General features: G+C 31.5%; 1 protein-coding gene across 3 annotated transcripts in view; it reads right to left on the bottom strand.

The window, feature by feature from the left end:
• Positions 1-16128, bottom strand: part of MDGA2 (MAM domain containing glycosylphosphatidylinositol anchor 2) — a 773979-nt gene that overhangs the window by 256026 nt on the left and 501825 nt on the right. For all 3 annotated transcript variants that reach the window (XM_036239414.1, XM_016151454.2, XM_036239415.1), the window contains one exon: positions 13807-14076. In XM_036239414.1, coding sequence (XP_036095307.1) covers positions 13807-14076 — 270 coding nt within the window. The remainder of the gene's footprint in view (positions 1-13806; positions 14077-16128) is intronic.

The following is a 16128-nucleotide window of genomic DNA, read 5'->3' as shown; positions in this document are numbered from 1 at the left end:
GGGATATAAATTAAAAAATTAAAACCAATAACCCAAGCAATTCTTTTAGAAACTTAAAAAATAATATTTTAAATCTAAAGATATAAAAATGGAAATCATCAAGGTAGAAATTATTGTAATAGAAAACACCTATATAACAGAGAAAAAAAATTTAAATCAAAAGTTTAAAGTTGATTCTCTAAAATAACTAATAACATTGAATGACTTCTAGCAAAGTCAATCAAGAAAAAACAAATAAGATCAATTATCAGTACTATGGTTTAATTATAGGTTACATCACTGGTATGTTGAAGCTACCTCATACCTGTTCATGACAGTAAACTGTATGCATGTCTTCCCAATTATGTAGCTTTAAGTTGGCTATGGTCTGATTATATACAGAATGGAAACTGGCAAATACTATAATCAAGACTATTTTTCTCCCCAGAAAACTGATTTACCAGATCACTACAGGACAAAATATATGTGTGTGTGTGTGTGTGTGTGTGTGTGTGTGTGTATACATATATTATATATGTACGTATATATGTGAATATATACGTACATATATGTGAATATATAATTACTGTGATCATATATATGTATGTGTGTGTATATATATGATTACAGTAATTATAACAATTTTATACCAGTAAACTTGACAATTTAAATACTATATTCAGATTCCTAGAGAAACAAAAGTTAAAAAAGAAATAGGCATTTTGATAGCCCTATATTTATTCAAGAAATTCAATCTCTAATTAAAAATCTTTGCGCATAAAGCAATTCTAACCCCCGATGATTCCTCCTGAGAATTCTTTTTGAAATAATTGAAAAGAACGTAACACTTATTTGACATAAACTTAAGACAAAAGAAAATAAGAAATTTTTGCTGACTTGTTTTTTATTATTTTGGGGGGTATCGAAATAATTTACATACAGCAAAATGATTATATTTTAAATTTACAGTTTGATTAGTATTAACAAATCCATAGCATTGTGAGACCCACTCTTCTATGACTCAGAAATGTCCACATTGAATATAGTTCTTCCAAATTCCACTCCAGTGAATAGCTCCTCCTCGAGAACAACCACCGACACAATTTCCATCACCAAAGATTACTTTTATCTATACTAGACTTATAAATGAAATCATACAGTATGTACTTTGTACATCTGATCTATTTCACTAGGTAAATAGTTGTTGTGATTCATTCTATTGTTTCAAGTATTATCTCTTTGCTCCATTTTATTACTGAATAGTATTCTCTCATATGAATATATCACACAGATTACTTTCTATCTATTTTTAAATTGATGGGTACCTAGGGTGTTTCTATGTTATAGCTACTATGAAAGAGATGTTATACATTATTTTGCAGAGGTTTTTGTGTACATAATTTTAACTTCTCTTTGCTAATACCTAGGAAAGGGATTGCTAGGTTATAAGGTAGATTTATATTTAACTTCTTAAAAATTGCTAAACAGCATAAAAGAAAACTTCACTATTTTATACTCCCACCATCAGTTAATGAGTTTCCAGGTGCCCCACATCTCTTATAACTTTTGGTGAGGTCACCTATTTTTATGAATCCACGCTAGTGGGTTTCTTGTGGTCGTACACTGTGTGTTTAACTTATATTTCCTTGATGACCAATGATACTGAGCATTTTTCTCCCAAGTGTTTATTGGCCATTCACATACCAGTGTCAGTACAAAACTTGTCACCATTTTAAAAATTGGTTCATTTGTTGTTTTATTACTGTGTTACAAGAGTACTATATATAACCAGGATATAAGCCATTTATCATATGTATGTGATGAGAGTAGTTTTTTCCCAATCTCTGGAATATTTACAGTGGTCCCCTCTTATCCACAGTTTTACTTCCATGGTTTCAATTGCCTGTGGTCAACTGCAGTCCAAAAATATTAAACGGAATATTCCAGAAATAAATAATTTATAAGTTTTAAATTGTGCACTGTTCTGAGCAGGATAATGAAATCTTGCCCCATCCCACTCCATCCTGCCCAAGACATGAATCATTCCTTTGTCCAGTTATCCATGCTGCATATGCTACCCACTCATTAGTCTCTTAGTAGAGATTTTGGTTATCAGATCGACTGTCACAGTATCACAGTATTTGTTCAAGAAACCGTTATTTCACTTAGTAAAGTTCTCAAAGCACAAGAGTAGTAACGTTGGCAATTCAGATATGCCACAGAGAAGCTGTAATGTGCTTTCTTTACATGAAAAGGCGAGTATGTATAAGATACTTAGAGAGAGCGGGAGAAAGACCACATTCACATAACTTTTATTACAGTATATTGTTCTAATTGTTCAAATTTATTATTTGTTGTTGTTAATCTCTTACTGTTTCTAATTTATAAATTAAAGTTTATCATAGGTATGTATGTACAGGGAAAAAAAAATAGTATATAGAAGATCCAGTACTATCTGCAATTATAGTCATCTACTGGGGGTCTTGTAACATTCTGGAGGATAAGGGGAGACTACTATAATGGGAAAGAAGATTTCTTAAATAGGACACAAAAGGCACTAACCTTAAAAATGTTTTAATAGTTTAGACTGTATCAAAATGAGCAACTTTGATTAATTATAAAATATTTATATTGTGAGAAGGCAAGCCATAGAGTAGAAGAAAACATTTTTCAATAACTATATTAATTAAATGAGATATCAAAATATACAATAAACTCTACAAATAAAAAAGGATAAATACAACCAAAATATAGGAAAAATGGGCCAAAGACTCAAAAAAGTCATTGTCAAAAAAAAAGATAATAAAATGGTGAAAAATATTTGAAAATTCACTCAACTCATTCATCACAAAATGAATGCAATTTAAAACCACAGTATAATTCATGACACCACCTAGAGTGATTAAAATGAAAAATAGAGACAATCTAAAGTGTTGGAAATGACATGGAACAAATAAAAAGCTGGCAGAAGTATAAACTGGAAAAGTGTTTGGTATTATATATTAACCTTTTCTTACCCTATGACTCAGGCACATACCCAATAGAAATGCATTTATATGTTCACCAAAAGATTGGTACAAAGATATTCAGAGCACAATCATTCACACGATGGTCTCAAACTGAAAATAACTTAAAATTCATATAGATAGTCAAATAAATGTTATAGCCATACAATGAAATATCACATTACAATGAAAATAAGTAGGCTTTGTTACAGTAGCATATGAATCTCATAAACAATATCGAGATGAAAATCTATACAGAAATTGCATTGTATAGTTCAATTTATATAAAATTTAAAATATCAAAACTTGATGTTCAAAGTCAGAATTAAGGTTACATTTCAGTGAAGTTGTGAAAGAGAGTCAAGAGGGAAGCTTCTTGAGCATTGTTAATTCTCTACTCTATCTGGGTACTGGTGACACAGATGTGTTCACCATGTGAAAGTTAATTAAGCCATCTACTTTTAACTTCTTTACTTTCTGTTACATTTTAGTAATAAATTAAAATAAAATAATATCTTACACTGTATTTTAAAATAGTACTTTAATATGCTCAGATTATGTAATCAAAAAGTGAGAGGACACTTTATGACAATAATATATTAAAACTAACAAAAGCACAAGGACACTGAGTCTAGACTTTGAAAACTGTAAGAGGAAAGAATTATTGAAACAGAACCTTTCTAGCGAACACCATTTACTTCTCTGAGCATGCACGCTAAATAAATTTCTAAATTAATAGGCCTACAGTAATCTGTTACTTGTCTCCCTTTTTGAGTTTTCACTTCAGGCAGAAAAAAATTAATAGCCAATGTTTAATAAAATGAAATGTTCCACACTAGAAACAATCTTTCAAAATAAGTTTTTGTAAAAAAAAGTTAGCATACTATAAGGAGGGACCAGAATATGACATTTTCTCTGGATCTCACACACAAAATAATCAGGATAAGCAGGAGAAAATTTAGGAAGGAATTGATAAAAAAATTATAAATATCGACTTTTTAATTTTTTATTATATTGGTTTCATGCCTTGAACAACCTGACAAGATATCCTATAGGAAACATGGAAATTTTACGAGAACAGGGAGGGACATAAATGACAATTGTATACTTTCGACTGTGTTCAATGGCTCCACAGGACTCAGTGGATGACATGGGGGAGGGGACACATTTTGGAAGCCTAAGAAAGAGCTCTAACTATTGTGAGAGTAGAAAAAAATGAGGTTCAAAATTAAGTATGTTAAAAAAAAAACTGTAACAAATGAGGTGAGAGATGTTAGCAAATGTTGTATAGAGCTTCAGAGGGGTCTGAATCATTGACTAGGTGAACAAGTGAGACTCACAGAGAGAGGTTATTATAACCCAGGAAAGAGGAGCTCAAAACATGGGCCACAGAGAACAGGCTTTGCCCTAAGTTCCCAATGAATACTTCCCTCATAGGGCCAGATGACAGACTTTTCCCAAGATGACTATACAGAGAAAAATGAGCATTAGCAACTACTGATATTAGGTAGCTAGTCAGACATGATCGACAGGGGAACAAAGGAATAGGGACCCAGACTAGAAACCATCCAAAGAACACCCCAATAGTAGTAAAATTTGAGGAAAACACATGAGCACTAGGCAAAGAGTCATACAGTAGCCAGGTGTCAATCAAAATGACCTCATTTGTCAATCACCTAAGAATGCCTTTGGAACCACACATCACAGCCTTGATATAATGCAAATATTCCCACTTCTGGGTTCTTTTTTCCCTTTTTGCCCTTTTGGGGCCTGTGGCGTGAGCTTTTTTTTTTTTTTTTTTTTTTTTTTTTTTTGGTTCTTTTTGCCCTTTTGCCATTTTGTGGCCTTTTGCCCTCTTGTTTTTGTTGTGGCTGATATTATAGCACTCTGTTGCAGCTCTTGTCACTAAAACCATATGCCTCCTTGGGGCGTACTTTATCTTCCTAAAATATCCTTTTAATAAATCTTTTCTAAATCTCACTGATCTGAGATTCTTCACTGCGTCAATGAGAAAGAACAGAGGAAAAATGCTAACTACACTTCTGCGTTGTTATCCCTCTCCTTCCCGCCTGCTGTAGAGGTGAACTGAACTTAGGCCCCAATGGCAATACTGACCTAAAACTAAGAGATATGTCAAGAATGGTTACAATCTGACATCAATATTATATTAAAATGTACAAATGTTTTTAGAATTCTGCTTTGGTTTTGTTTTTATTTGTGTGTGTATATATGTTGTAGTTTTGTGCACTTTTTAAATTCATATAAGAAAAACCTTTACATAGGTTTTTGTCTTAACATCAGCACTATTAACATTTTAGACCAGATAATTCTCTTTTTGTGGAGGCTATCCCATGCACTGTAGCATATTTTAACAGCATCCCTGGCCTCTACCTGGTAGATGCCAGTAGCACACCACCACTCCTAGTCAAGAAAATCAAAAATGTCTCAGTACACTGCCAAATGTCCTCTGAAAGGCAAACTTACCCCCAACTGCAAACTACTGACCTAAGCAAATAAATAAAATGCCACATCTCTCTTACATCATTTTTCTTTTTGCAATGGGTTCCCATATTCACTAAATAATGGCTGAAACTCGAATGTGAATTATCTCTGTACATATTTACTAAATAAGGGTATGTAGGACACAAGCCATAGTAAGAAGCTTGGAAAGACTAATTCTAATGTTTATATGACTAAACAAAATCTTCTGTAGTTAAAGAAAATCAGTAAATGTAATTAATGTTTTCAGTAAGTTTTAAAAGTATTTTCCAAACATTTGGGTTTTGGAATGAGTTTATGGACTTTCCTTGGATAAATATTTTACTCAAAATTGCTTAAAAAATGGACTTTTAAGTATTATTTTAAAATCACAGAAAAAATGTATAAATTATTTGGTTTCTGAAAAGATTCTGTTGTAAAATATGGATGTTCAACACAGGCATTTCTTTAAAGGAATAGCAATAGTTTCTAATCTTTCATAAATAAGAAAATGGAATAAGTTTAGAAAACTGGTTAAGTCACCATTTGGGGCAGTAAAGGAAAGAGACACTTCATTTCTGAATAGGCAAGGATTCTCATTTTTTAAAGACTAGCTCAAATTCTCCCTTCCCCTGTGGAATTTTTGTCTATTGCCATAATCAGAATGAATTGTTTCTTCTTTTGAGCTTCCAATAGCACATTATCTGTGTTTCTATTGTGAAGTTAGTTTATTCTTTCTTCTGATCTATGGAGGGACTTGCCCTTACGTTTATTTCCCTATGGGCCCAGGGATTCCATTCATTCCTCTTTTGTCCCACATAGCAACTGACATGCATCTAGTGTGGAGTAGAAATTTTCTAAATACCTACTAGAAACATCATTTATCTTTTTCTTCCAGTTTAATATCTTGAGGTAAGTAACTAATATATAATTTTTAAAGATAGAATTTTGTTTTAAAATTCAGAGTTCTCTACTAATTATTTGTGTAAATCTGTAGAGCCATGCATTTGTATTCATGAATTTGTATAGATAGGTTTGTGAACAAAAATAGAGAGTGATTATGTCTAGAATCACTTGAAAATGGGAATAGGTCAGAGGACATTTTGATAGTATATTATCATAGATGGTTAGAGTAAACCTATCTTAGAGTTTATGTACTACAATTTCTTGGTTGTAGAGAAAAGTAAGCAGAAGACTATTTACATATTCATAATTTGATAGCCAGTTTAAGAGTAAGTCAGAACCAGATTGCAGATCTCTTTCCATATGCACCTTACTTCCTGCATACCATTTAACTCAAATGAAGTGTGGTGAGTCAGTAGGCCTGGGAAATAATACCTAACAACAGAATAAAATTTTTAAATTAAGAATTTTCCAATTAGCATCATTGTTTTGGCCCCATTTTACAATTGTAGAGAATCTAAATAAACAAACAAACAAATAAATAAATAAATAAATGCCTTCAAAGAAACCGATTAAAGAATTAAAGGAATAATGTTAGTTTTTGTTCTTTTCTGGATATTAACAGGTATTGATTTTTAAAGCACTACTACTAATTGACATGTCTTCTTTTCACTTAAGTAAATATGACAGACTCCATCTACCAAGCAGAACTACTGAATTTTTAATAAAATAATAATATATAATTAAGCTGTCTGTATCCCATTACTCAAAAGTAATTTTATTATGTAATATCTAGATGAACTTTTATACTTGAAATTGTATTTTATGATAATTCCTCATATGTTATTTTAATGAATAAAGGGAGGTTGGATTTATCTCATTTATAAAAGGAATCTGAGCTATCTATATTCATATGAGAATTACTGAATTTGATAATTTTTAGATTTTTGTATAGCCCTGATTAATTTTTAAAAGAATAATAATGATATCATTTCAAAACTACAAAACATAATAAAATTCTCTCTGGTGTTTTGGGGAGATGTAATTACTACCGAATATTAAATTGGGAAAATAGAAATAGAGCACTTAATCTACATGAATAATTAGGACACCTGCACACAGCAGACGGCTTTGCTTTTGGAGAATGTTAAAGGATTGGTTTTCTACAATTTCAGCTATTATCATTATAGTTTTTATTAATGAAAGATCATGGAAGAAAACTGTTGATGACTAGAAATTTAATTTGATTAAATGCCAGGGAAGAATTGCACTGACTCTGTAATTGGAAATTCACAGATAATTTATATTTAGAAATGCATTGTGCTAGATTTGATCAATTCTTTCTGGAAAATTGCTAATTAATTCCGACAGACTTTCTGATTAATACCTTGAAGATACATACCTTCCAGCAAAATAATGAACACACTTTTATAACTATAGGTACTTACTTTGTTCCTCGTTTATATTTCACATTTTACTTGTGCAGTTATTTTTTATTTGTCTTTAAAGATTCAATCAGTCTTTCTAATTAATAAAAAATTTTTAAATTTTTTGTACAATAATTTGTAAGAGAGCCAGTAAAGAAAAAGTCATGCCAAGTACTTCAAAATGCATTATTATTTAGACAATAATAAAATATAAACACTATGTTGGTTAGAATTTTAAATTGAAGTATGCCTTATTACTGGAGAAAAGTGTCAATCAACTAAAACACAGAATTTACTCCAATCAAAAGTGACTGTATATTTGGAAGGGGAACAGTGTTATTATGAAGGACGGTAGAGCATTTTTTTTTCCCATAAATATAAGAATGTGTTCAACTCATAGTCTAGAAAGAATCCCTAATAAGTTTCTGGCAAGACAAGGATAAAAGAAATAGAAATAGACAATCCATTCAATTGTGGTGAGGGGTTGGTAAGATAGATTACATATTTTTGAAAACTTAACTAAATTTTGAAAAGAACTATTATACCTTGCTTTAGACAATGGCCCTAGAACCACATTGTGTGGGTTTTGAATCCTAGGTGTGCTGGTAAAATAAGGGTTAGTTGGGGGAAGTTATTTAACTAAGTTTTACTTTTTTTTTAATGGGAATAATAATATTTTTATGTCATTTATATTTGGAATAATTAAAAAATTAATGTATATAGTGGGCCTAGTAGCCTTCACAGTAAGTGCTCAATCAATACTGACTATTACTTTATCTAAAAGGAGCTAGTGCAACGTTTCAAAGTTTTTTTCTCATAAAAGTTTTAAATTATAAGATTTCTTGTAATAAATCAAAAGATCATTTTGAAATGCTACTTGATATATTTCTATTAAATGAGTTCCAAATAAATATATTTAATATTAAAATTTAGAATTTTTTTAAAAAAACAGTACTTTCATATAGATAAAGAGTTAGGTAAATCAACACTTTTCATAACAGAAGGTTATAATGTTCCTGGAGGTTACAGCATATTTCTGTGCAGTGAGAAAAGTGTAAATTTATGCCTTACTGAATACATATTGACTTCTTCCATAAAGGTTAAATCTATTTCAATATTGACATCTTTTTGTATTTCTCCATGTTGAGAATCTGAGATCATAGCTAACAAAAATAGGCTGAAGTAAGTTTAGTAATTCTAAAATTAAAATAACAACCTGTTTACAATGTTACTTCACAGTGACTATAGGTTCAAGACAGAGGCTGATGAAATTAAGGAGAACAGGTGTAAAAAGAAAAAGGGTCATAAATGAGCATTGAGGTAGCATGGTAGTAGGATTTGAAGAATATACTTTGTGGAGTACACTGCATATTGTGGTGGCTTTAAAACATGTCTGCAGATTATCTGACACTCTTCCCTTCAAGAGATGGAGATACTTGATCCCAGCTTTTATGATGAATACAATGCGGTAAGGATACTGAATGACTTTAGAGGCTAGATTAGAAGAATTTAGGCAGCCTCCTGAGTACCTGGTACCATTAGCCTATTGCTGGCTGGCTACATTTAAGATGCCATGCGAAGAAACCATGAAAGTAATCTATTGAGAGTGAATAAGAAATGAGAGAGAGAGAGAGAGAGAGAACGAACCCAGCCGTTTTAACTTTTCAGTCCACGTACCAGATATTTAAATGAAAAAGCTTGGAAAATGATTCCAGCTCCGGCGCTCCAGCTGCCTTCTGAGTGCAATTATATGAGACCTTGAATTCTTTAGCTGAGCTTTTTAACCCCCAGATTTGTGAGCACAACAAATAATTGCTATTGTTTTAAGTTACTGTTTTGCCCTTTGAAATGAGCAAGTCACAAGACTCAAATATGATGTAATATGTATATAGAATTTCCTAATTTTGCTTAATATCACAGAGTACATATTTAGGCTATTAAAAAGAAATAGATGTCCAGAAGAAATGTCTAATATAAGTCAGTAAACTTATGGAAGGGATTTTATTCATTTACTATATATTTACTGAATATCCACTACATGTTTAGTAGTTTTCTGCTCTCTAGGGATATATCATTGACTAAGACAACAAATAGAGAAATTCTTTGTCTCTGTGCTCCCATGACAGAAATAGACAATAAAGAAAGAAATATGTATACAATAACTCTAGGTATTTATGTGAGAAGAAGAAACAATAAATCTTGCAGGAGAAATAGAGGTATTCTATTTAAGATAGGATAGTCAGGGAAGACAATTCCTAGAAGGTGGTATTTGAAAATAAACATTCCAGGCTGAAAGAACAGCAAATGTGTCATTCCTGACCTGTGAAAAAGAACAAGGATAATGTGTCTAAAGTATAGTGGGTAAAGAAGAGAGAAATGTGAAATGACGATGAGGAATTCGAATTCTATTTTAGGTGAGATGGAAAGGTATGGCAGGAATTTAATCAGAAGAACAAGATGATTTCAATTACTCCGTCTCTTGCACAAATATAACAAAGAGAGCTACTTGTTGACAAAAATCCATGTCCTCTTATTCCTGGGAACACCATAAAAATGCTTTTCTCAGCCTTCGCATTATTGCATGTAACTATGTGCCTAATATCTAGCCAATAAAATGTTATTGGCACTAATGCATACCTGGCCCATAAAATTTCCCATTTGTGCTCTTTCCCACTTTGAGCTGACAGGAAAGGAACTAACACTCAGAGCAATCTTAGTAACCACAGATCAAAGATAGCAGAGGCATCATCAGCCTACGTGCCTGAATCACTGCATGGAGTAGACCCTCTACTCCTACACGACAACCACTACTACCAATATACACACACCAATCACACACATAACACCAACCTCAGCATTATCAACAGGAAACACTGAACTCTTTCATGGAAAAAATCTAAGGGTTTTTTTTTTTTTTGAGTAATTACATGTATGGGTAAATTTTTAACTCAGTGGAAAATAGCCCCTTTTTTAAAAAGAGGCTGGACTAAAAAGATTATTGAAAGGCTGTTTTAATCAACTAGAGGATCTACATAGATAGTTTACATAAGGATGGTAATAGTGAATGCAGTGGCAAGATATGGTCATATTTAGAGTATAGTTTAAAGACAGGGCCAAGAGGACTTGCTGGCAGATCATATTTAAGAATGTCAGCTAGAAATTTTGAAAATTCATATAGTCTTTCTATATTTTTGTGAAACTATATGATAAATAAACTTTTCCTGATTCACTTTTGACTGAGAATAGACGCCAAAGAATTCCACAGTGAGTGTAGAATTTTCAAAGAAACTGCAAGACACTGTTCTATAACTTTTAGAGTTTATAGACAATTAAGGGTAGAAATAGTGTCAGAGACTAAATTTGATTAGAAAGATATCTTTAGAGATAAATGTGAGATGCAGCTTCTTCTAGGCCTAAGGTGGAAGAAAGAGAACCTATCAACCAAGTGAGGGGCTTCGCATGAGACCAGGTCTGGAACAAACTGGACCAAAGCTGGGCATAGGAGAAAATTTTACATTAAGTCAGATTTGGAGTTTTATTACTATTTTAGATCATGCATCCAAAACACTGACTAGATTTGTTCTTGTGATTTATACGTATTGTAGGAGTCTCTATTTCTAAAACTTAGCAGAGGGTCATGGGGTTTGCCTGACTTTTCTTCCTGAACCAGGATAAGTTTAAGACACTGAATAAAAGTTAAAGCAACCGTGCAACAGTAAATATAGTAATGTCTTGATCATATTATAAACCATGCTTGTTCAACACAGGGGTTCAATTTACAACAAAAGGAATGTGGGCATTTTTAAATACAATGAATCTTAACAACAGGAGACTTCAGGTGGGAATGACATATTATCAAACAGCACTCTGGTAAGTACTAAGCTCAAGCCACCTAACATATGACTAGGAAATCAACATAATTTTCTTATTAAATGTATCAAGCAACTGCTTCTCTCCTGACTTGAGAGAAATGTGGCTCAATTACTACAATTTCTTTAAGATCATAAGAAAAGTCATTGCTACTATATTTATGCATGTTCTAACAAAATATTAAAGCATGAGATTCCTGTTCAGTTTTAAATTTATTATCTACATAGAGTGTCAGCTACATTACTTAATTTGAAGTGTTTTTTATCTTTAAAAAAATCATATGAGAAGATTAGTAATATTTCTAGAGTTTTATTTCTATAAGCACAGTATCTTCTTATTTTGTCCCTAGATATTCTCAATGATAATGGGAATTCTATGCACAGAATATTCTTACACTTCCTTAGAAAACCTGGCCTATGGATCTTAATTTAATTATTAAAAAATGGGGAGGAAATAAACCTAGAATTCCATTTCTACTGTATCCATGACACAGTTAACCTAAGACACTGCAGAGGTGTACAAATTCAGAAGACTTAAAATAATTTCTTTGTGTAATAAAAAGAAAACCGCTTTTCTTTAACTGAATTTCTTGGCCTTTGTAGCAGAAATTAGATGCCTTGCATTATAGTAGCAGTTTTCTCCCTTCACTCTTACTGAGGTTATTTTTATATTCAGTAAGAGTGTATCCAAACTTGATTTTATGAATTATGTGAATGCCACTGATGAGAGCTTCAACCGATAATATAATATGACTAAGCAAATGTGTACTTCAGATGAATTAAAGGCATAAAAATATAAATGGGAGAAATACATTTTTAGGGCCTTATTTATTTTAGGTCATTCGTATCAAAGTTGAAAACCATTCTTTGTAAGAACACAGATAAAAACTGTGTTAGATGGTATGGAAAGGAACAATTATTTTCTGAGCATATATTTGTTGTGAAATGAGTTAGTCCTTTACAAAGGGCTACACAGAATTTCATACTGGATATTTTGCCATTTTTACATGGATTCAACGAAGTTATAGTGCTTCTATGGTCAACTAGATTTAATGCATCATTTTTCACTAGTGAGTTCATGTTCTTGATAAAATAACGGAATAAAAGATTATACATTGCATTCATAATTCTTAATAATAATTTGGAATGCTTTTCATATATTATTCCTTCGTATTCTTATTTTTCTTCCTTATTTTCATTTGTCTTCTAGAAGTGTCCACTTGGTCATATGGATATATGTTTTATCTTTAAAGGCATCACTGTCCATCCTCTATCCTCAACGCATAACCAATCTAGGTGAAGTGAGACATGAAGAAGCAGATACTCTCCTTGCCCAGTCACTGTAAATCCTCCCAAACAGAGGGATAGCATCTCATCTATAACTAGTACCAGCACAGCAGCTGGTAGTAGCCACACGAAAACATCCCTGTTACTGTTGACTTAGGGACTGACCTTTTACATCAATTCCTCATAAACTTTGCCCTTTATCACCTCTAATTTTTTCATGCCTTTTCTTCAGTCTAAAACTCTACCTAGTATAGAAGACCTAGTGCAAATGTCATTAGATATTCTTTAATAACCTGTATCAAAAGTTACTATATACTTTTTTATATTTCTATAGCTTTTGCTTGTGCTTGCCAAACATTTTATCATATGACTATTACTTGGTGTATTTTACTCATACTACCTGAAAGCAGAATCCTTGTATACAGGTTAGTGTTTTATGGATCACTATGTAATTTCACAACTCAAAGCTCTGCTTGTAATAGGGTTTCAATAAATGTTGATTAGCCATTAAATTGATAAATCTGTTAAATTCCTAAACTAATACACTATTTGTATAACAAGGTTTAATGCTCTATGCCATAATTGTATTTCAATCTTCTTTTTTACTAAGAACATATAAAACTGTTCAATGGTATCACTAAAAATATGTTATAAAAACTATTCAATATAAACATAAGACATTGCTATTAAGATTTAGGAATTTTAGGTTCTGCTGATATCATTCATTATTTATAAATAATTCTCTTTATTAAATATATATGCAATATTTAAAGAAATATTGTTATCACACATTATTTGCTTTGAGATAGCCTGGCTAAACCAGAAATCTATGTTGTAACATTCTCTAGGTAAACTTACCTCTCACAATAATGTTGGTGGACTTTTTTGCAGGGTTTCCCACATTATTATTGGCAATGCAGCTGTAAGTACCAGCATCTTCTGAGGTGATGGCAGGTATGGTCAAAGTTCCCCCATTCAAAACCGTCTTTTCAGGCAGAGTCCCAAAGGACCTGACCCAGGTGAGAGAGGGCGCAGGCTCTCCTCCTGTCGTAACACATACTAATGTTATGGCCTCTCCAGGATTTACAACTATAGGGTCATCCACCAAGAGTTTAATTGACGGAGATGCTAAAAGACATAAACAAAAGAACATGCACCTATTTAGATCTACTACAACTAGAATTCAACAGCATGCTTCATACTTATTCAATTAAAATAAAATATTGTTCTATTTTGCCAAAATCTCAATTTATTAAATTAAAACCAGATATAGTGGATATATATTTTGATTATGTGGTGTAAGCCTATATTAAGAATCATATGGAGAAAGGAATTTAAATTTATGTATTCCTAAATAATTGTTCCAAATTAGAATAATAAGAGGAATAAAGTTTTAAAACAAAACTCCTTGCTCTTTTTTAATGTTGATAATGACTGTTTTTGTCATTCCAGGTGTAAATACTGTAGCTGTTTAGTCCTTGTATTTTCATGGTGATTGCCAATTATTTAATTTTTGGATCATTCTGAGGTAAAATGATAGATTTTTGTAACTGGAACATGACTAAATAAGACATAAAGGCATAGACCATCCCAGTCTTTTACCAAACATTGGGCCTGGTTTTTGATCTTGAAAGGAATAACAAAATCATCTAATTCTAATGCTGTCCACACACTTCAGCTCTAACTTCTACATTTAAAAGGTGTAGGTAGTGAGTTCTTATAACTACCACTTTAAAACTTAGAAACAAACAAACAAGTGAGACCTCAAACATAGTTCCAAACTATTCCTACCATCACTCTTATGTTGGGTCATATAAATAACCTGCCAAGTGTGAAAAAAAAAAAGTCACTTGCAATCTTTCAGATTTAAAAATACAAAAATAAATAATATGCTGTGTTATAGACTTTTCTACAAACACTCAAAATAGAAAGTGCACAAAAACTATGTTCACTTACAGCACTTTTTTTTTCTTCTTACTTGGGAGGGCCAGCCTACATAATACATCCCTAAATAAAAACTGCAGATGTATTATGCTGCTGTTTGAGTTCCCACATTCAGAAATATTTTATGTCAAAAATAAAACTGTTGTATGAAATCAATTCATATTAAAAATATTTAATGTGTTCAATTGTATTGCAATTTTTTTTTTTTTTTTAGATATTAGCTTCAGCTTAGAGTTGCATAGTGTATTTCTTAGAATAGAAAGTAAACTCCTTTTGTGGTTCAATACTGCCTGCCTTTTTGAAAGAAGATAAAAAGCCAAAGGAGAGCAAGAAAACAATTTCACATTATTGTTATGGTTCTGTGGGACAGGCACGGAATGGCTGGATGACCTTTTTAAACATCGTTATGCTGGCCCTTCTAACATTATTTAAGTAATATGGAAGTTTTCAAAGTACCTTAATAGCCTTTCTGAAGAGTTGATTTTAAATTAGAAAGATTTATGACTAAAATTTTGTTGCAAAAGGCAATGCAGTTTTGTAGAAAAGACAGCATCTCAAAGAATTATTTAATGTTGTTAAACTGATGAAAGATATCACTAATTAAATACTTTGAAAATATACTTAATTATTGCTATATTATCATGAAAAAAGGAAAATCCCTATAGCCGAATTTGAAGTAAATATTATAATCTTACAAAGGTATTTAGTTAAAATATAAATCTAGAGATTCCAGCATTTATATAGCATTAAGAAAGCTCATTTTTTTACATTATATTTTAGTAAATTGAAAGTGTCAAGGCCTAAAGGCCATTCATAACATATATTTTAACTATAGAAATTCACGATGATGACATTAAGAAATATTTGTACATGAAATTGAATGAGGATGAGTTGTTTTCTATTAGATAGACAATATATATATATTTTTAAAAAGAAGCTCAAGGGTATTTCAATGCTCAAAAAATAATACATTGGTAACAATACCACTATTTTACTATAATTGCATAACTACATTCACAATCTTATTAAAAACTCTTCTTTTTTTATAAATCTGAATTGAAAACAAAATGTTCCAACTTAGTTTCATTGAAGATGGCATTCATTTTCTCTGGTTACCCCAATATTGCCTAAGCAGACAACAACAAAAAATGGCTAATAATTTAAGACATTAAAAATATTCATATATATTTTAGAATAAACTTTTCTGGTTTTATATATTGAAAAGATAAAAGGTAA

Source organism: Rousettus aegyptiacus, unplaced genomic scaffold, assembly GCF_014176215.1.
Source record: "Rousettus aegyptiacus isolate mRouAeg1 unplaced genomic scaffold, mRouAeg1.p scaffold_m13_p_3, whole genome shotgun sequence".
NCBI lineage: Eukaryota > Metazoa > Chordata > Mammalia > Chiroptera > Pteropodidae > Rousettus > Rousettus aegyptiacus.
This window is presented reverse-complemented; position numbering and strand designations above follow the sequence as displayed.